This window comes from Carassius auratus, unplaced genomic scaffold (genome assembly GCF_003368295.1).
Source record: "Carassius auratus strain Wakin unplaced genomic scaffold, ASM336829v1 scaf_tig00003761, whole genome shotgun sequence".
In the NCBI taxonomy this organism is placed as follows: Eukaryota; Metazoa; Chordata; class Actinopteri; order Cypriniformes; family Cyprinidae; genus Carassius; species Carassius auratus.
The window spans coordinates 69,827-96,195 of NW_020523543.1; the positions used below are offsets into that span (position 1 = coordinate 69,827).

Here is a 26,369-nt window from a genome sequence, read left to right on the forward strand (position 1 = left end):
GTTTATACTTCCCTATAGTGAATGTATATTCTGTATTAATAGTAAAAAAACAACAACAACACACATTTATGACCACACATACAGTTTTTCTCATTGTTTAAACTTGATTAAATGATTTTGATAGTTATCATATTGAAAACTAAAGTCTTGACATTTCAAATATAAAATATTTAGGTTTTAGTTTTTTTATTTTTAATTTAAAACTACAAACAAGGCCCCAGGATCAGGAAAAGAACAGCACAATATAAAAGTCCAGGGAGCATTTATGTACTATTTATTGGCAGTACACAGAGTTTAGTAAAATTGTGAAAGTGAAACAGTGAAAGTAAAATTACATCATCCCAAAACAGCACTCTGATACATTCTAAACATCTGTGACATTATTAGTTAAATCAATATGACATAGATCAATTTTAGATGCATAGATTTAACAAACTGGGTGGGTATTGTACATCATATGTAGATTAAAGATGAAGACCATTATAAACTGATGTATTTAGAATAATAAGAACGCATACAGAACATTTTAACAGAAAGCCAAAATTCTTAGTTTTGTTAAATGTGTTGAGCATGGAAGGTTAGGTGTGGGAATAGACTGTGACACACTCTAGGGGGTTCCACTTTACTTTCATGATTGCTGATGTCATTATTAGTTTAATTTATAATTTGTGGTTCCTGCCTACTTTTTCCAAAATCCAAAATTGAACCAGCCTGTTACATCAATGAAAGTTTTTTTTTTTCCTGTACGTTTGTGTTCTTTCCAATGCTGTGGAAGCACTTCTCCTGTTGAAACCTTACTGATGATGTCTGCTTTCTTCCTGACTTCTGATAAAGACTTAATGCGATCTTTAAATCCAGGTTTGGCTTCTTGTTTTTCAGACTCAATCATCAGATCAATGTAGTCAGGGACAGAAAGAGGGTTGGGCTTGATGGCAATTTCCTGCAGCCGCTCCAAGGACATTTGAGAGTGTTTAATTAGTCCAGCCACAGTATCCTTGACAACATCAAGCTCATTTTCAAGCTCTTCAAAGATCTTTTCTGTTGACATGACCTGTCCATGTGCAGCCTCATATCGCTTTTTTAAATCCTGATAGGTTTCCTTTCTTTTTTGTGTGATATAATCCCATTTGTATTTCTGATTGAAGTGCACATTCCAGACACACTTTCCAGGGCAGACATTACACTTTCCATTTTTCATGGCAGAGCACTTATCTTTATCATAGTCATTTGCATATATGCATTTGTCATGACATGTGAAGTGACAAGTTTGACAGTTGGTTAAGAAGGAGCTAGATGTGTTTTTTATCTGTTTTGGGACAGTTACTTCAATCTCGTATTCAAAATCCTTGTTTGCAACCATTTCAGCCTTGTGCTGCTCCAGAGCAGCATATGTCTTCCTGATTTCATTCAGTTTTGTCAGACCAGCATTGATCTGGGGCTGGAGACGTTCCACAAGCACTTCTAGCTGTCGTCGCTCTTTTAAGACCTCCTGTGTCAGAAACAAACTCTTAGTTTGCATCATGTTAAGAGATGTGAAGAACTTTGTCATGCTAGAAAATCCCAGACTCCAGAACATTTGATCAAAGTTCTCCCAAACAGACTCCTTAGCTCCTCCAGATTTATTATTGGTAGCAAACATGGCAGAGTTGTTGAACTTGAAGTGAAGTGGCTCTCCGGACTCATCGGTAGAACAGGGAACCTGAGAGACTTTGATGGCCTCGAGAACTGGAGGTGTCTTCCCATCTGCAAAGGTGACCAGCACAAGGATGTTTTCAGCAATATCCTTCCCAAATATAGAAAGAATGGAGTCGAAGACATATTTCTGTGTGTGTGTCAGACGAGCAAGTGAAGACTGTACTACGAAACACACAGCATCAATGTGGTCGATCCCTCCACTGGCAGAGAAGAACTCCTGAATCTGTGCTGTGATTTTCTGGTCATGTGCAATTCCTCTGGTGTCACCAAAGCCTGGTGTGTCCACTATTGTCAGAGAGAATGGGACCCGGAAGCCATCCATGTGATTAATCTGATATGCTGTGATCTGTGATGTTTGACTTTCAGCCTGAGATTTCTGCTTCCCTTCATCTATAAGCACAAACCGGAAGTCGTCTTCCCACTGCACTCCCAGGATGTAGTTGATCATGCTGTTAATTAGAGTGGTTTTTCCTGCACCTGTCGCTCCGATCATCATAATGGTCTTGTTCTCTTTTGGGATGGTTTTCCCAAATGTGTTTCTTCTGCAGAATCCATCACTGTTCTGCCAAGTTTCATCCAGGTGGAGTTTAAACATTGGTAGGTTTTCATTGCTTCCATCTTCTATTTTTCTGCTCTGGCTGTCCTTTATAATTTGTGCAACACTTAAGCTCTTTGCATTGCTGAGATCTGTTTCCATGTTTTCGCTGATTGTGGTTTCTCTTGACATTTTAGGATTCTCATTAACAGCAGACTGACTGTGTCTAATTGATTTTTCCTGACCTGTTTCCATCTGTGCCGCTGAAAGGAAAAGAAAATAATAGTTTGAACATCCAGATTTCAATAAAGTATCATTAGTATTTATACAGTGTAGTGCTGTACTTGTGCAAACATCCTAATCTTTAAACATATCATAAAGTCTGAATATTCAGCAGGTTTTTTTTTTTTTTTCAATTTTCAGAAAAGATGATATAATCATGCCAGAGATTTTCAATGTATAGAAAATTCAAGGAAAAATAAACAGCAACTATCTAACAGCAACATCATATCACTTAAGAGTACATTGAACTGGGTTGTCTAAACTGGCTTTAAATGGTTTGAGAGTTGTTTCTGTTTACAGGGAGACCAGAATTCTCATTCCTTCACTTAAGGGGCTTTCACATCAGATAGTTCAGTTCTTTCATGTAACAGTGTTATTATTACAATGCACATTATCCTTTATTATTAATAGTATGCGGTCCAATTTTTCCCGTTACATCTGTCGTTGCTATGCAACCATGGAGCTTTGCAGGGGTATGGCTTATGTAAATGAGATGTAAATGAGCCCTATTGTCACTCGCAGCAGTGAGAACAGGTGAGAACTGCACAATCTTCAGAGGCCATTTTCTCCCTTTTGAGCTTTTTTGAGTGCCTACCTTCAAATGGCCACAACTTCTCCAAATATTATCAGATTTCCATGTGTTACACATCGTTGGAAAGCTTGGAGACTACACTTTCAGAATCTGTGAATAACTGAAAATGACCCAGAACCGACTTGTGTCCCTACTTTCCTTGATTGGTCACATTATAATATTAAATGACTTGAGTTTCAGCGCAAAAAGACAGAAAGCAATAAACATGTTTATTTTTGGAGATGAAAGCCAGTTGTTTGGGAATGCAGTCGCATATGACAGCTCTGGAACGAAATTTAATGAAAAATTGAACCACTTTGACGACAGTCTTTGCTCAAGCACTTTAGAATCATCAAACTGCATTTCAAATGCTGTGTGACAAGATCGCACATCACGCAAAACCGTTTTTTTATGCATGTAATTACATTTATTTTTATAGAATTTTTTTATCCAACTAAATAAAGTGCATACGTTTTTTATGCACATTTTTAGAATTAACGCACATCTTGGCATTTTAATCCAGCAGGATTTTGTTTGCAATATCCCAAAATGCACTTTAAAATAGGTGGATGGCCAGGTATCAGTTACCATGATTAGTAGATCTGCCATCTGTCAAATCATTTCAAATGTTTTAAACAAGGTAGGAACAAAAGACCCCAGGATTTTTAAATAATAAAGCCAGTGGAAAAGTTTGTCTCAGTTTACTTTTTTCAAAAATCTAGTTAAATATAGAAGTTTACATGGCATGCATACCAGTATGTGGATAACTTGATGCTACAAAATGTTTTATTTACAAAAAAGTATGATATTTACTGAAATATCTTGTGCACTCACCTCCTTCTGTGGCGTCTGTAGTGAAGTCCTCACATTTGTTACAATTCATGTAACATCCATCATTCTCCTGAACTATTTCCTTCACTGTGGCTATAAGGTTGGCAGGAGTGCCGTTTCTCTCCAATCTGCTGTGTCTGTTACAACATTTTTTAATGATTTCCTTTATGACATCATTGACTTCAGTTGGCTCAGCGAGTTCTGGCTCTTGTGTCGTGAGCACCAGGGTGTGCTCAAACACACTGTCAGAGAAACAGCTGAGCAGGATCTCGATGCACGCTTTCTCTTCTCTTGAACACTCGTCAGGTTTGAGGACCAGAATGATCACGTGAGGTCCTGGAGCAGACAGAGACAAACACTCCTTCACTGCCTGTGTGATGTGACGTAGGGACAGATCTGGGTTGAGCAGGAGAGGAGTGTTGATGACAGTCACATGTTTTCCTCGGACTCTGTCACTGTACGGCACTAAATCATCTGAAGGAGATTCACTGTCAAACACCGCTCTTCCTAAGATGAGGTTTCCCACTTGGCTGTTCTCTGACACACTCTTACCCAGAAGAACAATCCTCAAATCACTCACTGAAACACACAACACCCATGATGTTATATAGTATGTTACACAATCTAATGGGTGACTGTATAATAATCAGCAAACTGAAGTGACACTTTAGCTGGCTCAAATATCCTGTATAGTGTCTCTGCGTATCAATAAAGTCTAGACTCACCCTCAGGAGGCGTTCTGGTTTTGTTGTCTCCTCTCCTGGCAGGAGGAATACTGGTAAATGCTGCTGAAAAAAATTACAAAATATAAATCATTTTTATAATCATCAAAATTAAAAGAAATTAACATTTTAAATATACCAGTCTGTGTGTAATGATGAATGCATATAATATACTAATTTCACTTTTTGAATGGAATTAGTGAAATTAATCAACTTTTTGATGATATTCAAATTATATGACCAGCACCAGTAGATTTGTCTCCAAAAACTCTGGTGTTTTTTGTCACATCTCTGTATTTCCCAAATCTAAAACAGCCTATAAAACATGTTAATAGAGGGATACTGTACTAATTTCTGGACTCTGTTTGGGATTTAGAAAAACATAAAGAGATGGTTCAATACATAATGAATAGGTTACATTCTTAGATAATTATATTTCATAGTCTAAAAAATATTGTATGGATGCAACAAATAAAAACAGTTTGGATCTCATGTTACTCGTGTTACTCTTTGTATCCATTATTTTCTCGCAGTCCATATTATTATTTTCACAAAACCATAATAATAACAAATTATCAATTGATAATTAATCATTATTTTTGTGTAAATCATTATTTGTGAACCTAGGCACTTGAGGAAGGCTTTAAGACCAAGCAGAATCCTTCGCTAGCTGCTCTCGCTTCACAGCAAGCGACTCGCAATAACTGACCCAGCTTCACTGTCCGCAGTTTGATTTTAAATCAGTTTGAGCAAATACAACTCATTGATAATGAGCCCAACAATTAGCAAAGCAGGAAAACATTCAGTCTACCTGAAGGAAGACGTATTTCATTATTCTTAAACTTGGAGCTCATTATATTGAAGTAAAAAATCCAAACACCCGAAGTAAACTACACTCTCTAAGTGTTCTTTCATTGAAAAGTATGTTCCCTGTCAAGGGAACTTCGAACTGCATCCTCTAGGGGTCGATATGGAGAACACCTTGTCGTGACCCATGTCTGAAGCATACATTGAAAAAAGCTCCCAACAAGTTGGCCGGCGACAGCCTCTGACGTCACTACTGGTACAACTATAAACGAGTGCCAGGAGAACACATCATCCTCTTCTTCGTCTTCATTGACTGTTTTGTTTGAATCGTATAGCGTCTACGAGTACATGTTTCTCGCCAGAATCTTTACACTGATTCCTGCAGTTCACACGGCTCGCATACTGTGTTGTGTGTAGTGTTGAGCAAGCGCAAGTGTTGAGCTCTCGAGGGAGTTGGATGCGCTCTGCTGCGCTCATTGTGATGCATTTGTGAGACTCAGAGGGGATGTGAGTATTTCACTATTTACCAGAGTTTGTAGCAACATTTGCTTGAGTGCGTTCACCTCTCGCAGGAATTGCGAGATAATCAATGAGTGAGTGGAGTGTTGATGCTGCGCGTTGTCGCGGTGAGAACATGTAAAGGATCTGATGGGAAATTTCTCCTATCAGCAATTTCCTTTTGTTAATGCTGCACTTCAGCTTAAAAATGTTTAAAATAAAACATAAAAAACCTTGTAAAGCAGACACTAGCAAAACGTTTAGAGGATGTGTGCATCCATGTCATCATTGTTTGATACCCGATGACACACACAATCTCGGCAATGGTTGTTTGCGCTAAGAGCATGCACGCAATGTCCTTGAGGGGGAAATGTGCATGAATTTGTGAGCGTAAAAAAAAAGTCTCGCTCTCGGTTATCTCTCTTTTCGAGGAAAGAGGGGCAGACATCTGCTTCCCTCGAGCTTTTGAGGTAATTTTTCAAGGTTGGACTTGCTGTGAAAAAGTGCTAAGAAGGTAACGCCGCATGGTCATCTCAATGAGCGTTATCTTTCTGGCTAAAGCCCTCTTGCTCAGGTGAGCCTTCCATTTCTTCCTGATCTCCTTACAGAGATCGAGTAGAAATGGAAGAGACCGTTTTTCTTACGCATCTAACGGTTCCAGCATACTAGTATGCAATATTGAGGTGATACACAGAAAGTTTCAGGATGAGGTAGCTGAGATGCTCCACCCTGGCAGATATCTGGAAGAAAGTAAGGCTTTCTACTTGATGCTCCAGTCTCGCGTCCTGAATTTTCGGTACCAGGGAAGTGAAAGCATGCTCAGCGGCCTTCAATCCTTCATGAACAACAAGGTCTGAGCCTAACCAACATAGGGGTCCTGGTTCATCTTGGTCTGAGGATCAGAGACGTGGTAAGAGTTGAATTCCTCGATCCAGGGGTTATTCTCGTGGTAGTTTAACAGTGCTTCCCTTTACTAAAAAGGGTTTCCTATGAGTGCGCTACTATCTTTCTGAATTTGGTGTTCTCTAATATGATAGTTGAGTTCTCTTGTTTTTCCCAGAGCACCTGGCATCCAGCAGCATCAGGTAAAGTAGGCCCTTCCTTCGCCTCTCTGATGAGCTGAGTTTTTGGCTAGCTTGCAGTACTGTAACCCTTCTGATTCTCATGATCAGGCTGTAGGTCGAGCAGCCTCTCTTGTAGAGAGTTAGGGTTGTGCTCCCTCTGCTAGGTAGCCTACTGTTGGCCGTTCCAGCATGGAATATGCTGCAAGTTGAGCCCCCTCTCTCGTGAGAGTTGGGTTTTGCTCCCTAAGTAAATGTATTTCTAGGTGTTCCAGCTTGGAACATGCGGTAGGTCGAGCTCCCATGTAATATAAAATATAAAATCCATGTTATGGTAAGTGTGCACGTAAAGTCTTTGCGCACTTTCTGAAATCAACACTGTGGTAAGTTCACAAACTAGTACTCTGCGTTCTCTCAAAAAATTCTATATGGTGAAGTCTTCACACGGTTGCTTCATGCTCTTTGTTGAGTTGGTTAAAGCCCTGTTCATCTTGGTCGCCGCTCCACCTATGTATCCTCAGAAACCTATCTAAACAGGGTGTTGCTACTAGGATCTGTTGAGACGGTTCCTTCAGCAAGCTTACGCAAGAGCAAGCAGTAGCCCCTGTGTGACAGGCAAGACTAAGTATAAAATGCTGGGTTCTTTGCCGCATCCCTTTAAAGGAATCTTTCTTGATTCCAAGCCTTCAGCTCTACCCCGGATCAAGGCCCTCACAGGTAAGTTGGGTATGTAGCCTAGGCCTTTGGCCATAAGGGATGATGTCATGGACAGCAATCTAATGTCCCAGGGGCAACTCCCATGGAAATGGTTGAGTTGGTACTTAGTGCTCGCAATGATTCTGGCCTGCACTCCCCACAGCATGGCCGTGTGGGTATACTGTTCCCCATAGCAACCCCTAGAGGACGCAGTTTGAAGTTCCCTTTTTATAGGGAACTTCTCAGGTTAAGAATGTAACCATGGTTCCCTGAGTAGGGAATGAGACACTGTGTCCTCTAGCTCCCTGCCATGCTTCGGACGCAAGCTTCAGACAAAGCTGCGCTGGTAGTGACGTCAGAGGCTGTTGCCAGCCAACTTGTTGGTGTTTTTTCAATGTATGCTTCAGACACTGGTCACGAGGAGGTGTTCCCCATAGCACCCCCTAGAGGATGTAGTGTCTCATTCCCTACTCGGGGATTCATGGCTACATTCGTAACCTGAGATTTTTTTTGTTTATTCACAGGCTATATGGTGAAAAGACCTGGTACTTCGGTACCAAGTCGGTAAAAAAAAGAGAAAATGTCACGGTAGCAGGTTTCTTTAAGTACCGGTGATACCGAGGACCCGGTCAACCTGGTTCTTGATGCATCCAGCGCTATGATTTCCGCGAACCAGAAAACGTGGACGGAATCTCAAAATCCAGTCATGAAAATGAAACTTACAATTTAATATGGACAGTCACAGAATTTGTTAAAGTTAGCATAAATTAATAAAATCAAATCTCCATACTGACCAGTATCTGTAAATGTAAAGCTGCAATAGTTGGTTAAAATATGAATCCTGCATGTTCTGCGTGTGTCTGTGTAAATGAATGAATGGCATTTTAATAGTCTGGCTGACTATTTCTTGTATATATTTTTCTGAACATTCCTGTCATATGCACATAAACAGACAGTCACCACTTACAAGCTACTACTAAATATCGTGGAAACTTAATTTGTGGAAACTTAAAAAGTTGCTTTGCAATGATTTGTATCGTAAAAAGTGATATACAAATAAACTTGAATTGGACTGAATTGAATTAAAAGTTATAGTTGAAGTTTCTGTGCAGTTTTTCTTTTTATTTGATCTTTATTGGACTTTTTGCAATTTTGTACAAAATAAAAGCTTTTCAAAACAAATTTCCTGGTTAAACAATTGTTTGTTTTTCTTTTCTTTTATTTAATATGGACACAATTATACACAAATAATGCTTTTTTTCAAACTGATTAATCAAATCCAAAAATAAATACAAAACTAGTGCTAATTTAAAGAAAAGAGGTTGACAAAGTTTGAATCCCATATTTGGTGATAATATAGCACAACAAATGATTTATAAGCTATTCTTTGTAGGCCGGTTATTTATAACCGAAAACCTTGAAGGTGTTACAGGTATTTTAACACAACTCCAAGATTACATTTTTAAATATAAATTTTGGGACTTTTTCATTCATCTATTAGAACCTTTATGTCGTGTTGCTTTTCTTTTCAAGTATACAATGTCATTATGTTGATGCCTTGACATCATGGTTTCGAGTATCGATACATCTCCCCTTTTCCAGATATCTTAATAAAAACATTTTAATAAAATCCATAAATTCCATAAGAGTTGATGAGACTGCGGCATAAAATTTTTTATTTACAAATAAATATATTTACTGAAATATTTTGTGCACTCACCTCCTTCTGTGTCGTCTGTAGTGAAGTCCTCACATTTGTTACAATTCATGTAACATCCATCATTCTCCTGAACTATTTCCTTCACTGTGGCTATAAGGTTGGCAGGAGTGCCGTTTCTCTCCAATCTGCTGTGTCTGTTACAACATTTTTTAATGATTTCCTTTATGACATCATTGACTTCAGTTGGCTCAGTGAGTTCTGGCTCTTGTGTCGTGAGCACCAGGGTGTGCTGAAACACACTGTCAGAGAAACAGCTGAGCAGGATCTCGATGCACACTTTCTCTTCTCTTGAACACTCGTCAGGTTTGAGGACCAGAATGATCACGTGAGGTCCTGGAGCAGACAGAGACAAACACTCCTTCACTGCCTGTGTGATGTGACGTAGGGACAGATCTGGGTTGAGCAGGAGAGGACTGTTGACGACAGTCACATGTTTTCCTCGGACTCTGTCACTGTACGGCACTAAATCATCTGAAGGAGATTCACTGTCAAACACTGCTCTTCCTAAGATGAAGTTTCCCACTTGGCTGTTCTCTGACACACTCTTACCCAGAAGAACAAGCCTCAAATTACTCACTGAAACACACAACACACATGATGTTACAGTATGTTACACAATGTAATGGGTGCCTGTAAAACAATTAGCAACCTGAAGTGACCCTTTAGGGGGCTCAGATATCCAGTATAGTGTCTGTGGACTAGACTCACTGTCAATAGGCATTCTGGCTTTGTTGTCTCCTGGCAGGAGGAATACGGGCAACAGCTGCTGAAGAAAATAAAAATGTTAGTTATATTGGATACCTTTGTACTGCACATTAATCCCACACCTTGCATACTTTTACAAAAAAATGAAAAAACAAAACAAAAACACAAATTCAAGTAAATGAAAACAAATAACAAAGATTTATTTCTAAAGAAATTAAAATTATAAATTACTGAAAGCAAAATTATTGAACATAACAAAACTATAATTTGTATTATTAGTAAATTTTTGATTTTGTTCATTCTGTTTGTGTGATGATAATTGCCCAGAAAGACACAGGGAGAGCGAGAGATGCAATTGCAGGTATTTTATTGTACAGGGTAATCCAAATCGAGGTCAAACAAAAGTCCAAGGTCAAAACCAAAAATCAGTCCAAAAACAAATGAACAAATGAACAAAAGAGGGAACAGGAAAGTAAAAGGAACGGGAACTCGGAGGGCGAGAAGACAAGGAGGAATCTCGGAAGAAGAAAAGGCTGAACATACGAACGGAAAGCACTCCATACAAACAACAGGGAGTCCACAAAACAACACAAAACAAGGAGTCCAGGAGGAAGGTGGACCGGCGGAGGATCAGGGGGAGGGACGGAGGACCAAGTCCTTAGAGGAAAACAGAAAGAAAGACACAGACAAGAAACCCAGGAGGGAGGTGGACCAGCGGAGGATCAGGGGGAGCCACCTCCATGTGGCCAAATAAACAGGAGGATAAGTCTGATTGGACAAGTCTGAAACAAAAATCATGAACAAGTTAAAGGTAGCCTCCGTGGCCACAGCAGGATCAGTCGGGTGCTCAGAGAGTTCAACTGAGACGTGACGAGGCTCTGGAAGTTCCGCAGAAGCAAGGAGAGATTCTGGTAGATCATCAGATACGTGGAGAGGCTCTGGTAGATCCACAGAGAAATGACGAGACTCTGGTACTCCCATGGTGTTTCCTTGTTCATGAAGATCAATGGTGACTTGCCTTTGTTCATGAAGATCACTGGTGACTTGAATTCTCCCATGAAGAACCCCGGTGACTTGACTCGGTCCTTGAAGATCACCGGTGACTGGACTCTGTCCCTGAAGAACCCCGTGACTTTACTCGGTCCCTGAAGATCACCGGTGACTTGACTCTGTCCTCGAAGATCACCGATGACTTGACTCTGTCCTTGAAGATCACCAGTGACATGACTGTCCTTGAAGATCACCAGTGACTTGACTTGACTCTGAAAGATCACCAGTGACTTGAGTCTGTCCTTGAAGATCACCAGTGACTTGACTCTGTCCTTGTAGATCACCAGTGACTTGACTTGACTTTGAAAGGTCAACGGTGACTAGCTTTGACTCTGGAAAGTCCATGGTAATTAGCTCTGACTCTGGAAGGTCGACGGTGACTAACCCTGACTCTGGAAGGTCAACGGTGACTAACCCTGACTCTGGAAGGTCAACGGTGACTAACCCTGACTCTGGAGGGTCCATGAGCACCTGACTCGACTCTGGAGGGTCCACGAGCAACTGACTCGAATTTGCAGGGTCAAAAGGAGCCTGACTCAACTCTGGAAAGTCAATGGGCATCTGACTCGACTCTGGAAGGTCAACAGGAATCTGACTTGATTCAGGAGGATCAACTGGAACGTGACTCGACTTTGGATGGTCAACTGGAATCTGACTCGACTCTGGAAGGTCAACGGGAACTAGCCCTGACTCTGGAAGGTCAATGGTGACTAACCCTGACTCTGGAAGGTCAATGGTGACTAACGCTGACTCCGGAAGGTCCATGAGCACCTGACTCGACTCTGGAGGGTCCAAGAGCACCTGACTCGACTTTGGAGGGTCAACCGGAACCTGACTCAACTCTGGAGAGTGAACGGGCACCTGACTCGACTCTGGAAGGTCAACAGGAATCTGACTTGATTCTGGAGAATCAGCTGGAACGTGACTCGACTTTGGATAGTCAACTGGAACCTGACTCAACTATGGAGGGTCAACTGGTACCTGACTTGATTCTAGAGGGTCAACGGGAATATGACTCAACTCTGGAGAATCAACTGGAACGTGACTCGACTCTGGAAGGTCAACCGGAACCTGACTCAACTCTGGAGAGTCAACGGGAACCTGACTCAACTCAGGAAAGCCCACTGTAGCTGCCATCCTCTGCAGTGGCTCCGGGCTGGCGGACACCTTGTGCAGTGGCGCTGGGTTGGTGGCCATCTTGTACTGTGGTGCTGGCTCAGCAGACGTGACGTAAACAATCTCTGGATCGGCAGATGTGACGTGAACACTCCTGGGAATCTCTAGGATCTTTGACAGCATGGAGAAATAATCCAAAAAAGTCTCAGCGGCCATCTTGGGCGTTGGCGCTGAGCCGGCGGCCATCTTGCACCATGGCGCTGTGCTGGTGACCACTTTGTGCTGTGGCGCTGTGCTGGCATCCATCTTGCCTCGTGGCGCTGGGTTGACGGCCATCTTGTGCAGTGCCGCTGGACCTGGCGGTAAGAAACACGACCAGGCGGGTACCCTCAAAACCATTACTCTCCTGCTCGGTGGCTGGGGAGGAAATATGAACAGACATACCGCTCGATCTCGTTGATGGAGTTCTGTGACGATCGTTGCCCAGAGAGATACAAGGAGAGCGAGAGATCCAATTGCAGGTATTTTATTGTACAGTGTACAGGGTAATGCAAATCGAGGTCAAACAACAGTCCAAGGAAAACCAAAAATCAGTCCAGAAACAAATGAACAAATAACCAAAACAGGGAACAGGAAAGTAAAAGGAATGGGAACGAGAAGACAAGGAGGAATCTCGGAAGAATAGAAGGCTGAATATACGAACGGAAAGGACTCCATGCAAACAACAGGAAAAGACTGGAATTTATAGGGAGGCTAATGACAATAGAGTTCCTGCACCTGGTGCAATTAACCAGAGTGCAATTACTGTGATGACAGGACAAGACTAGAGGAATTCTAGTGCCTAAGGGGAAGTGAGCCCACTAGTGGACACAGAGGGAAAAAGAGACTAGACAGCGTGACAGTTTGTTTCTTCTGTATATATCAAATAAGCTTTATTTTTTCAGCCACTTTTTTTTATTAGGTACACCTGTTGAACTGCTCATTAATGCAAATACATAATGTCACTAAGTCATCTTGTGATCATGAAGTCATTTGAGAGATTGGTGTTGGTCTACTTGAAGGTCATCACTGGACCCTTGCTGGACCCCCTGCAGTTTGCTTACCGAGCAAACAGGTCTGCGGATGATGCAGTCAACATGGGACTGCACTACATCCTCCAACAAATGTACAAAGCAGGGACTTACAGTATTGTTCAAAATAATAGCAGTACAATGTGACTAACCAGAATAATCAAGGTTTTTAGTATATTTTTTATTGCTACGTGGCAAACAAGTTACCAGTAGGTTCAGTAGATTGTCAGAAAACAAACAAGACCCAGCATTCATGATATGCACGCTCTTAAGGCTGTGCAATTGGGCAATTAGTTGAAAGGGGTGTGTTCAAAAAAATAGCAGTGTCTACCTTTGACTGTACAAACTCAAAACTATTTTGTACAAACATTTTTTTTTTCTGGGATTTAGCAATCCTGTGAATCACTAAACTAATATTTAGTTGTATGACCACAGTTTTTTAAAACTGCTTGACATCTGTGTGGCATGGAGTCAGCCAACTTGTGGCACCTCTCAGCTGTTATTCCACTCCATGATTCTTTAACAACATTCCACAATTCATTCACATTTCTTGGTTTTGCTTCAGAAACAGCATTTTTGATATCACCCCACAAGTTCTCAATTGGATTAAGGTCTGGAGATTGGGCTGGCCACTCCATAACATTAATTTTGTTGGTTTGGAACCAAGACTTTGCCCGTTTACTAGTGTGTTTTGGGTCATTGTCTTGTTGAAACAACCATTTCAAGGGCATGTCCTCTTCAGCATAGGGCAACATGATCTCTTCAAGTATTTTAACATATGCAAACGGATCCATGATCCCTGGTATGCGATAAATAGGCCCAACACCATAGTAGGAGAAACATGCCCATATCATGATGCTTGCACCTCCATGCTTCACTGTCTTCACTGTGTACTGTGGCTTGAATTCAGAGTTTGGGGGTCGTCTCACAAACTGCCTGTGGCCCTTGGACCCAAAAAGAACAATTTTACTCTCATCAGTCCACAAAATGTTCCTCCATTTCTCTTTAGGCCAGTTGATGTGTTCTTTGGCAAATTGTAACCTCTTCTGCACATGCCTTTTTTTTAACAGAGGGACTTTGTGGGGGATTCTTGAAAATAGATTAGCTTCACACAGACGTCTTCTAACTGTCACAGTACTTACAGGTAACTCCAGACTGTCTTTGATCATCCTGGAGGTGATCATTGGCTGAGCCTTTGCCATTCTGGTTATTCTTCTATCCATTTTGATGGTTGTCTTCCGTTTTCTTCCACGTCTCTCTGGTTTTGCTCTCCATTTTAAGGCATTGGAGATCATTTTAGCTGAACAGCCTATCATTTTTTGCACCTCTTTATAGGTTTTCCCCTCTCTAATCAACTTTTTAATCAAAGTACGCTGTTCTTCTGAACAATGTCTTGAAGGACCCATTTTCCTCAGCTTTCAAATGCATGTTCAACAAGTGTTGGCTTCATCCTTAAATAGGGGCCACCTGATTCACACCTGTTTCTTCACAAAATTGATGACCTCAGTGATTGAATGCCACACTGCTATTTTTTTGAACATACCCCTTTCAACTAATTCAACTAATTGCCCAATTGCACAGCCTTAAGAGCGTGCATATCATGAATGCTGGGTCTCATTTGTTTTCTGAGAATCTACTGAACCTACTGGTAACTTGTTTGCCACGTAGCAATAAAAAAATATACGAAAAACCTTGATAATTCTGGTTAGTCACATTGTACTGCTATTATTTTGAACAATACTGTATGTGATGATCCTGTTTGTGGACTTAAGCTCTGTTTTCAGCATTATCCCTGATACCTTTCTGAATAAACTTAGCCAGCTCTCTGTGCCCATCTCTATCTGCCAGTTGATCAACAGCTTTCTGACAGACAGGCAGCATCTAGTAAAGCTGTGAAAACTCACATCCAGGACCATCACCATCAACACCGGAGCTCCCCAGGGCTTTGTTCTCTCCCCAGTGCTCTTATCTCTCTACACCAACGACTGCACATCTAAAGACCCCTCTGTCAAGCTCCTGCAATTTGCAGATGACACCACAGTCATCGGCCTCATCCAGGATGGAGACCAGTCTGCTTACAGACAAGAGTTTGAGCCACTGGCTGTCTGAAGCAATCACAACAACCTGGAGCTCAACATGCTTAAAACTGTGAAGATGATAGTGGACTTCAGGAGGAACACCTCTACACTCCCCTCACTTACCATCATGAACAGCACTGTAACAACAGTGAAGTCATTCAGATTCCTGGGAACAACCATCTCTCAGGACCTAAAGTAGGACACTTACATTGACATTGACAGTTTGAAAAAAGCCTAGCAGAGGTTGTACTTTTGTTTGTCAACTGAAAAAGTTCAACCTTCCACAAGCACAGATGACACAGTTTTACTCCGCTGTTTAGTCAATGCTGTGCTCTTTTATAACGGTCTAATTTGGATCAAACTACAAATCAGATATAAGAAAGACTGCAATGGACTGTTAGGACAGCTAAAGGAGCATGTTCATGAGTGAACTCTGAGGACTCTTGGACTGGAGTGGACTCTTGAGTGGACTCGGACGGCTCCCAGACTGGATCAGGTTCATGAGTGGACTCTTGAGGTCTCCCAGACTGGAGCAAACTCTGGAGTGGACTCTTTGGGCTCCCGGATTAGAGCAGGCTCTAAAATGTACTCGGAGGGCTCCCAGATTGAAGCAGATTCATAAGTGGACTCTGAATGCTCCCGGACTGTAGCAGGCTCTGGACTGGACTCTGAAGTGGCCCATGCATGCAAAACAGCCATGAGACAAAAGACTAAGACAACCTTCTTGATAATGGAAGCAGGATGTATGGCTGAAGGCGACTCTGGAGTGAGCTCAGGGGCTGACACTGGAGTGAGCTCTGGGGGCTGCAGCCGACACTGGGTTAAACTCTGGGACAGTAGCCCTCCCTGGGCATACTTGAGGATCTGGGGCCCTTCCTAGGGATCAGCAACCCTCCCTGGGCTTAACAAGAAATCAGGAGCCCTCCATGGGTTTAATTGATGGGTGGTGTTAGCGCAGTGGATAAGACACACGTCTGTGGTGTGGGAGACCCGGGTTCGAATCCACTGTGAGACACCAATGTGTCCCTGAGCAAGACACTTAACCCTAGTTGCTCCAGAGGCGTGCAACCTCTGATATATATGTAAGTCGCTTTGGATAAAAGCGTCAGCTAAATGAATAAATGTAAATGTAAATTGGGGCTCAGGAACCATCTTTGGGCTGAACTGTGAATCTTAATGGGGAGACAGGAGCCCATCCTGGGCTTAACTCAGGAACAAGAGCCCATCCCGGGGTTGCCTTGGGGGGGATGTGCTTAAGTGGTGCTGGCACAGCAGAGCACTTTCAAGGAGCTGGAACACATGAATGATTATTGGGCTTGCCATATCAAAATTCAATTGGCTTGCCATATCAATGTTCGTTCGGCTTGCCGTATTAACTTGGGTGAGCCACGGACGGCTGACCTGACTCGTTACCAGGACGTGGAGGGGTTCTGGATAAGGACTATCCAGAAACCCAATGCCTCCAGACACTATCCAAACACCAGATGCCTCCTTCCAGCCGAGGTTGGTGGTGTCTGGGAGCTCCGTGGGATGATGGAAAGTTATCCCGATTTGGAACAGAGTCGCGAGGGTTTCCCCTCGAGGGAGCTGGTGAGGTGAGCAGCACAAACGCCCATGCTAAAACAACAGGGTCTGGGCTCACCTGAGCAACCGCAATGAACCTCACTCATTCATCCATTTTTTGGATGGGGTGCCGCTTACAGTTTTTGGTCTGGAATTCTGTCAGAGTGCTACTGTGGGGAGCACAGAGCAAGGAGATGCAGATTGCAAATACAAACACAAAGGCCTTAACCTTCTAGGCGCCACGGTCGAGTTTACTCGACAAGATGCAGCACTGAAAAAAATGGGCGATTTTGTCAAATAGGGTGTCAAATTTCATGCGACCTCACCTGCACCAGATGGCAGACATGTAATACTTCATCTCTGACTCAAAAAAACGTCATGCTTCTATACAAAATCTTTGAGCTAGAACGCACTTAATCAGTGCAAACAAAAGCGGAGCTAGTGTGAGAGTGAGCGATTTTATCAGAGCAATATTGTCAACATCAGCGAGTATTGGCATTAGAGTATTATTATTATTATTATTATTATTGTTATAGTGTTAGTTAATTAAATATAAGTTTAGTTACAGTTATTTTATATGTTATAATGAGTTCTGTATTGTCCAATTAGATGCTGTTACGTTAGCGCATTAGCCGCTCTTTCACGGAGATAAAAGCAGCAAGGAATCCCCCCTCCCCCCCAGCTGAAAGGCGTGTTGCTGGAAGTCTGCCAAATTAAGCGCTGCATTTGGCTGCCTGCCAAGATTCACAGGCACTATGAAACAGCCTTGAAACATCACGTTGCAATTCACAGAGCATAATATACTTCCACAATAATAAATCAATATTATAAATAAAACATTGACTCAATCAAGTTGGATTTAAACTATAATATAAGATGGATTCAACTGATCCAGAAGTCTCATTTGGAGCTTCAGCTGCCTCAGACCCCCCACACTGGCTACAGGCTGTGCTGTCACAACAAAATAAGCAACTTCAAATGCTATTTCACCTCTGCTTCAAAGACTGGAAGCAACAGAGACTTGTTTGTTAGCTCTCACACAGCAGCCCCATGCCAAAAAGGTGACATGTGTTTCACACCCACATGATGACACTACCACACTTTCATCTGCCCCAGAAAGAACACTTGTTACAAATAGAGATGCAACAGTGCCTTCAGATGCTGAACAACATTTTGCTGCTGAGCTTGCAGTCATTGATAGACATGTACAGACCCCAGCTAGTCCAAATTCCTCAACACCTGGCCCGGATGTGAGACCCGTGCACAGGGACCCAGCCGTTATAATGGCTCATTCAACTTGGGCCCACCCATGCACGCACCCTCTACTGCTTCAACGCCCACCCATCATCTTACAGCCCCTTATGGTAGCGCTCCAGATGGACCTAAAGCTAAACTTGACACTTATGATGGTAAGGCAGTTGGCTTTCCGATTTGGCCAAAAAGAGCCTCCCACCACAGCACGGAGGAGACTTGAGGAACTGCACCAGTCCAAAGAAACTGTTTAAGAGTTTGCTGAAGAGGTTCACATGCTAGTCATTTTGGCTTACCCTGGAGTTGACCTGGAGCTTAGGGAGCAAATTGCTGCTGACGCTTTTCTCAAAGGGCTGTGCAACCAGAAAGTGGCATATGAAGTTATGAACCATGGCCCTGTATCACTGGATGAAGCACAGAGGCTAGTTTCATCCTATGAACACAACTTCAAAGCGACACTCGGGCGAGATTTCGATCAGAAGGGGAGGACACGTCAAGTATCCTGGGCAGATCTGGACATGGACTCTGATGAGGAGCCACAGGCCTTGCAGTCACGTAGAGTGCAGTCACAGGGTTATGTTACTCAGCACCGGTTGCAAGCACTCATGGATAAAGTTGATAAGCTCCAACTGGATGTAGACCGTCTACCTCCTCCCTCTTCTGCTGCTCTCCCTTCTACGGTAAGACCCACCCACTAGACAAACTCCAGTATGGCAGTCCAGTCTGGCAGTCCAGTCAGAAAGGGGACACACAGCTCAGACTTCTTTCAAATCAAACAGATACAGACAGCAGAATAACAGTCCCACCAGAGCTGCTAGTGGGCCATGTTTTCAGTGTGGGGAGGAGGGGCACTACAAAAGAAACTGCTCATGGTCCCCCAGTCCATCTACAAGTCCCCCTGCAAACACTGTGACCAAAATGGAACCCCCAAGTAAAAATCGCTCTGAGCAAGCAGAACAAAATCCATTCATTGTACATGTAAGCAGAGCTGAGAGTCGAGGGCCCAGTTTAATGATCTCACTCACTGTTGATGGCATAGCTGTTAATGCAGTTATAGACACAGGTGCTGAGGCCACCATCATGTCTGAAGAGACATACAGAAAATTACCTGATAAATCACCTGTAGGACTGAAAAATGTGTGTCTCCGAAATGCAGAAACTGGAAAGGAGATGTCAGCAACAGGAGGAGTGAAAGTGGAATTCAGAATTGGCACAAAAGTGTTGGAGTGGACAGTTTGCATTGCACCAATTCGTAATGCCCTGCTCCTGGGTTTAGATTTCTTAAAAACTTCAGATTTTACCATTCATGCCTCTGGTAAAGTTTTCATGGGCTCAGAACTCATCCCAGCCTATATATCTGAAGGCAAAGGGCCAGACTACGCCATTTCCAGAGTAATGTTAGAGAGTGATTTCACTGTGCCGCCAGAGTGTGAATGTTTAGTTTGGGGTGTGGTAGATGACCCAAAACCAGAACTCCCTGCTGTTCTAGAGCCTGTTAGCCTGGCCAATGGAGTGTCTACAGGCAGTATCATGATTAACATGGAACAGAGAATTCCGGTCAGGCTATGCAACATCACAGCTTCCAGTAGACCCTTATCAGGAGGAGTCTGTTTGGGGGTGCTCATCGAAGCATATCCTGATGCTCAAGAGGAGGGAGAGAGAGCCTATACAATTCCAGTCGAGGCAAAGTTTTATTCAAAAGGTGGGGACTCAGTGTTACAAGACCCTAACAGTGAGCCCCTGGATGAGCACCATGTGAGAAGGGTGTCGTCACCAAATGCCCTTGACCTTCCAGAGCATCTCAGACAGTTGTTCTCTTCTGCAAGCGAAACACTCACAGAACATCAGCAAGAGATGTTAATAGATCTACTGAATGAACACCAAGAAGTTTTTGCAGCAACTGATGATGATCTGGGGAAGTTCTCTGCTCTGCAGCACAGCATTGACACCGGAATGGCTAAGCCTGTTCGACAGCCAGAGCGACGTACCCCTTTAGGATTCTGGAATGAGGAGGAAACACATCTAAAAAAAAATGCTTGAAGCAGGTATTGTGATCCCCTCAAACTCTGAATGGGCATCCCCTATTGTCCTCGTAAGGAAGAAAGATGGCGGGGTCCATTGGTGCGTAGATTATCGCCAGCTTAATGATCTTACAATTAAGGATGCGTATCCCCTACCAAAAATAGAGGAATGCCTGGATATGGTGGGTGGTGTGAAGACATTCTCGACACTTGTCCTTCAGTCAGGATACTGGCAGATTGAAATGAATAAAAAAGACAGATCCAAGACTACTTTTGTGACAAGGTATGGATTATATGAGTACACCAGAATGCCATTTGGATTGTGTAACGCACCCAGCACATTCCAGAGGGCCATGGAGTTGGTTCTACGAGGGTTGCAGTGGGACACGTTGCTAATATACCTGTATGACATAATCATCTTTGGTGAAGATGTGGAACAGTGTTTTGAACGCCTTCCAGAGGTTTTTCAAAGGTTACAGGACTATGGACTCAAGCTAAAGCCCTCAAAATGCCAGCTGTTAAAGGACGAAGTCGTGTTTCTGGGTCACATTGTAGGCAGCAAAGGAATTAAGACCAATCCTTCCCTCATTAATGACGTTAAGGGCTGGAGGACCCCAACCAGCATCCAGGAACTCCAGTCTTTCCTGGGTCTTTGCAATTATTACAGGAGGTTTGTTGCCAAATTTGCTGAAATAACTGCACCCTTGACAATGCTACTCAAAAAGGGGACTCCCTTCTCCTGGGAAGAGGAGCAGAAAAAGGCTTTCGAACATCTTAAAAGGAGTCTCATGACTGCACCAATCTTGGTTTTAGTGGGGGGAAGAGAAGGTTATCTCATTTGCCAGCTGTCTCCTCACACCAGCACATCAGCGGTACTGTGTCACACGTAAAGAACTCCTAGCTGTTGTTAGATTTACCAGACAGTTCCGCCACTATTTGCTGGGGTCTAACTTCATACTGAGGACGGATCACAGCAGTCTAACTTGGCTATACAGGTTTAAGAGACCTGAAGGCCAACTTGCTAGGTGGCTTGAAGAACTTAGCCAGTACAACTTTGTCATCGAGCATAGGGCAGGCACACACCACGCCAATGCTGATGCACTGTCCCGAAGGGCACTGGATGAGGCATCTTGTGACTGTTATCAAGCAGGAAAAGAGCTGGAGAGCTTGCCGTGCAAGGGCTGTCCATTCTGTCGAAAGCTGCACCATCAATGGGCCAGATTCGAGGAAGATGTTGATGATGTTATCCCCTTGGCGATAAGACCCACACACTCCATTGATTGTCAGAAAGAGAGCAGTTGCACTAACACATCCAGCCATGTAAATGAAGTAGGTGCTGACAATCCAGGTCCTTCCACAAACTGGCTGCAACCACTGGACCTCAAAAGTCTCCGGGAAGAACAGTTAGCTGACCCAGACCTTTCAATTCTCCATAAATGGCTGTCTGATGGTTCCTTGCCTGGAAAAGAAGAAGTCATGATGCTGAGCCCTGCAATTCGCAAGTACTGGCTGTGTTGGTCCCAAGTGGAGATGAGAGATGGGATCCTCTACTACCATTGGGACAGTATTACTGGAGGTATATCTCTGTGCTTACTTGTTCCTGCTTCCCTGAAGAATGAGATTATCCAAGCCTGTCATAATCCAGCACAAGCAGGTCATGCAGGGGAGGAAAAGACACTCATGCGCCTCCGCAGTCGTTACCACTGGTAAAATATGGGAATTGATTTACGCCTTTCCATCAAGAAGTGTCCACAGTGTAGTTGCTGTAAGATCACCAGTCCAATGGGAAGAGCCAAGCTCCAGAACTACCAGGCTGGAGCACCTATGGACCGACTCCACCTTGATGTCCTAGGACCATTTCCAGAATCTAATTCAGGCAACTGCTACGTTCTCGTTATAATTGACCAGTTTACCCGCTGGGTAGAGGCATTCCCTATTCCAGAACAAGGAACTGAGACAACCGCAAAGAGATTGGTGTTTGACTTTATTTCCCGCTTTGGAGTTCCCCTTGAAATTCATACTGACCAAGGACGGAACTTTGAGAGCTCACTGTTCAACGAAGTTTGTTGCCTGTTACAAGTCACCAGAACCCGGACCACACCATACCATCCAGCATCAAACGGACAAGTGGAAAGATTCAATAGAACATTATTGCAGATGATACGGTGTTACGTGGATCAAAGTCAACGGAATTGGGATGAACATCTTCCTCTACTCACTGCGGTGTACAGGAGCACTGTGCATTCAGCAACAGGCTTCACACTAAACCAGCTGATGCTGGGGCGAGAAGTTTTCCAGCCACATGACATCTGGTTAAGCACAGCTGAAGTTACCAGGAAAGCAAGAGAAACAACTGAGTTTGTTCATGAACTGCAAGCTAACCTGCAAATGGCTCATCAAGTGGCGTGTCACAACTTACACTCTGCTCAGATTCGGCAGAAGAAGGTGTATGACTTACGAGCCAGAGAGAAGTCCTACCAAGTGGGTGATCTTGTTCTAGTGAGGGTCTGTAGCAGGAAAAAGGGACACAGTCCAAAACTTCAAGCTCCATGGCAGGGGCCATTCGTTGTCACAGAATGCCTTGGACCAGTGCTCTACCGAGTCAAAGACAGATGAAGTGAGAGAGTACTGCATCATGATCGGTTACAACCCTATATAAGTGAACACATCCCTACTTGGATGCAGCAGATGCGACGGAAATACACAGACACTGAGGAAGGCTCGTTGGTTCCAAAAACTGCCCAGAATCCTGTAGTCACTATGGCAGAGGCGTCAAATCTTTCTCCCTTCAAAAACTCTTTGTCAAAAGAGCCTCAGACTCTTCTCACCATGGATTCTAACAGTGATCCATATCATTGTGGAAAAGAGGGGACAAAAACAAAAAGGGGGCGACTTGTTCGGGCCCCAAGTCGTTATGTGGACTAAAAAAATAAAAATAAAAAAGAGAAGAGAAGAGAAGAGAAGAAGAAAAAAAAGAGAGAAAGAAGAAAAGTAACTATTCACCCTCAGTAGTGCAGAAGGGACTCTGCCAAGCTAAAAAAAAATGGGGGGGTGATGTTATAGTGTTAGTTAATTAAATATAAGCTTAGTTACAGTTATTTTATTTGTTATAATGAGTTCTGTATTGTCCAATTAGATGCTGTTATGTCATTACACGGGGACTAGTTTTACTGATTGTTATGTTCAGAGTTAGTATGCTCGCAGGTTCTGGTGCAGATGGTTGTAGTAAACCCATCAGCAAGAGCATAACCCAGCTGTTGTAAATCTATACTTTACTAAGTAAAGTTCCTTCAATGGATTATCTTTGTTGTGTGCTTCTCTCCACGCCTCCACGGATACTGATAGACTAACATTACAGACGAGAGCACAACATTATTATTATCTAATGGCATCAATAAAGCTTCAATAAACCCGCAATGAAGTGTTGGGATTTCTATTTGTGGACCCTGATTCTGAAGGGGAATATCTGCATTCAGCAGATGACGGTGATACTGAAAGAGAAAGTATAACCCTACACCAAGCACAAATGGTGAATCCTTTGCCCAATGTAGATGGTCCTTTGCCCAATGTCAGTGGTGTGAACAATGTTTCTCGGGGTCTGAGTGTTCATCACGAAATTAGCAGGCGTGTTAGTGTTGCGGGGAATGAGGCAGGAGATTTTTACCGCACTACACATGTAGTTTTGTCTTCTGACTGTGTGCCTCTCCGCAATCGCAGTGACAGAATTGTGGTGGAAAAATATTATCAGCTCTTTTCAACATTAATAATAATAATGATAATGATAATGATAATAATAACAATAAATGTTTTTTTTTGTTTTCTGATGGATTGTGTGACTGGAGTAATGATGTAAAAAAATACAGCTTTGAAAGTATGATTGTTATTAAATTATGTTGTGGAATAATTAAATATATTCTAAATAAACTACAAACATTAAATTATATAGATTTATTTTGTCCTCACATTCTTTCTTGTAAAGCCTGGTTCACACCGGACGCCGAAGCGAAGGCGCCCATGTTAACCTATGGTGTCGTTCACACCAGACGCAGAGCGACGCGGCGTGCCGCGGCCAGCCCACGCCGTGAAGCGCCAGTTTCGGCGTCTGGTCTATTTTTTGCGCGAGCCGCGAGCGATCTGCGTCAATCTGAAGTCAAACCAAGAAACGCGAGACAATCTGGTCAATTTTCAAAATATAAGCAATTTTCAAATTAAAATGCCGCGAGTGACAAATGCGATCATATTTGTGTATCTAAACAGACTAGAAAAAAAAAAAAAAACACAACACGCACGCACATGCACACACAGAGCAACGGGAGTAGGCGGACTAAAGGGCGGGTGGGAGTGGGTGGGAGCAATGGGTATCTAAACACACAAACAAACAGGGAAACTGAGCAGAAGCGCTTGTCGACCGTCGTGGAGAATACGCGTCTGGTGTGAACAGGCAGGCGCCGGACCGCGCGTGATTTTCGCTTCCGCAACGCTTCGGCGACACTTCTGCGTCCGGTGTGAACCAGGCCTAACTCCTCCCTCACAGTGGCACAGCTGACTGAAAGGCTCATTATGCAGCTCATTATTCGGGTCTTTGTCTTCTCAGGTGTAAATCACAATTATATTCATGATAGTTGGTGCCTACTCGCATCTGACTTTTAACAACAAAAAGTGTCTTAGAAAATTGTAATCAATATATTGTTTTCTGTGAGTGAGTAAACAAGATGATTTTCACATAATTTAGAAAGAAAAATTCTAGGCTACAAGCTTCAGTTCTCAAAAATCCCGGGAACCAATTTTCTGTATGTGTTTTATGGCCTTATTCAAGTGATTTAACATTTTTAGTTTTTCACTAACCAGGCATAACATTGTTTTCTAAAAAACACAATCATGTACATGTTGCTCACATATTAGTATAGCCCAGTTTGTGCTGATTACATTGATATTAGACTTTAGCTATTTAGATGTTTATAAGCAACTGAAACAAGCACAAATGTCAGGAAATGACCAAACTTCTCCAGGCCCCAAAAATACTAATAAATGTCAGAGGAACAGGAAAACACACATAGCAAGGGGTGAACATGAACAATTCCAGACAAGGGTGAATAGAATGGGCTAGAACTAAATAGGGCAGATAATAATGGGACACATCTGGGAACAATACAACAAATTAATCAAATACAACTGGAGACAAATTCACATGACGAGGACAGGAACAGGAAGAACCATATAAGGAAAACAGGAACATGCATGCGATAGCTATAGAGATAAAGGTGACATCTAGGGATAGGCGATACCACATATTTTGTTTTCGATACGATACAGATACTTTTAATGTCCAGTATCGTCGACATCGATACTTCTAAACCGATCTTTTAGATTATGTCATTTATTTAACTATTACGAGTACAATGGGTAATAATACCTACTTTAAGGTGTATTGAATGTTAAAATGCATTTCAAATATAATTGTAACTTATTAGGTTATATTTTTGTGTACACATGGTTAAATTATGTTAACTGTAGTGGTAACCAATGAAATCTACAAATACTATAGTTAAAGGGGGGGTGAAATGCTCGTTTTCACTCAATATCCTGTTAATCTTGAGTACCTATAGAGTAGTACTGCATCCTTCATAACTATAGTTTTATTATATTCATAAGAGAAAGATAGTCTGTACCGATTTTTCCCGGAAAAACACAACAGGCTGGAGGCGTGACGTGTGGGCGGAGCTAAAGAATCACGAGCGCCAGTAGGCTTTTGCGTTGAAAGCATTTGGAAGCTGTGACATTACCGTGAGGAAAAAAACATCCAAAACAAACCATGGCTAACAGTCAGATTAAGCCGTTTATTTATGATCCAGAATCAGATCCCGAGGCTGAAACTGAATGAGAGCAGCAGCAGCAACGACTCGCTCCGAGCGGGGCTCGAACCCGGGTCTCGGCATGGGAGGCGGACGCACTAACAAGGAGGCAGAGATATTTGAAGCAGTTTTACTCACCGCCTGCGGTACCAACACACGATCATGACCCTTTTTCGTTGGGATTGCATCATCCTTAAGAAATAAGCAATCTGGGAAATAAACGTCAAACTGGGCCTTGTTTGTAA

At 42.7% G+C, this 26,369-nt stretch overlaps 1 protein-coding gene across 3 annotated transcripts in view; it reads right to left on the minus strand.

The window, feature by feature from the left end:
• Window positions 1-255: 255 nt before the first annotated feature.
• Window positions 256-26,369, minus strand: part of LOC113070306 (uncharacterized) — a 42,408-nt gene continuing 16,294 nt past the window's right edge. The window contains exons 2-6 of one of the 3 annotated variants that reach the window (XM_026243549.1): window positions 10,127-10,184; window positions 9,419-9,994; window positions 4,640-4,702; window positions 3,918-4,493; window positions 256-2,493 (exon numbers count right to left, since the gene is read on the minus strand). In XM_026243549.1, the coding sequence (XP_026099334.1) occupies window positions 680-2,493; window positions 3,918-4,493; window positions 4,640-4,702; window positions 9,419-9,994; window positions 10,127-10,139 (3,042 nt within the window). In that variant the 5' untranslated portion in view covers window positions 10,140-10,184 and the 3' untranslated portion in view covers window positions 256-679. The remainder of the gene's footprint in view (window positions 2,494-3,917; window positions 4,494-4,639; window positions 4,703-9,418; window positions 9,995-10,126; window positions 10,185-26,369) is intronic. The other 2 variants (XM_026243550.1, XM_026243548.1) reach the window with 2 other exon arrangements.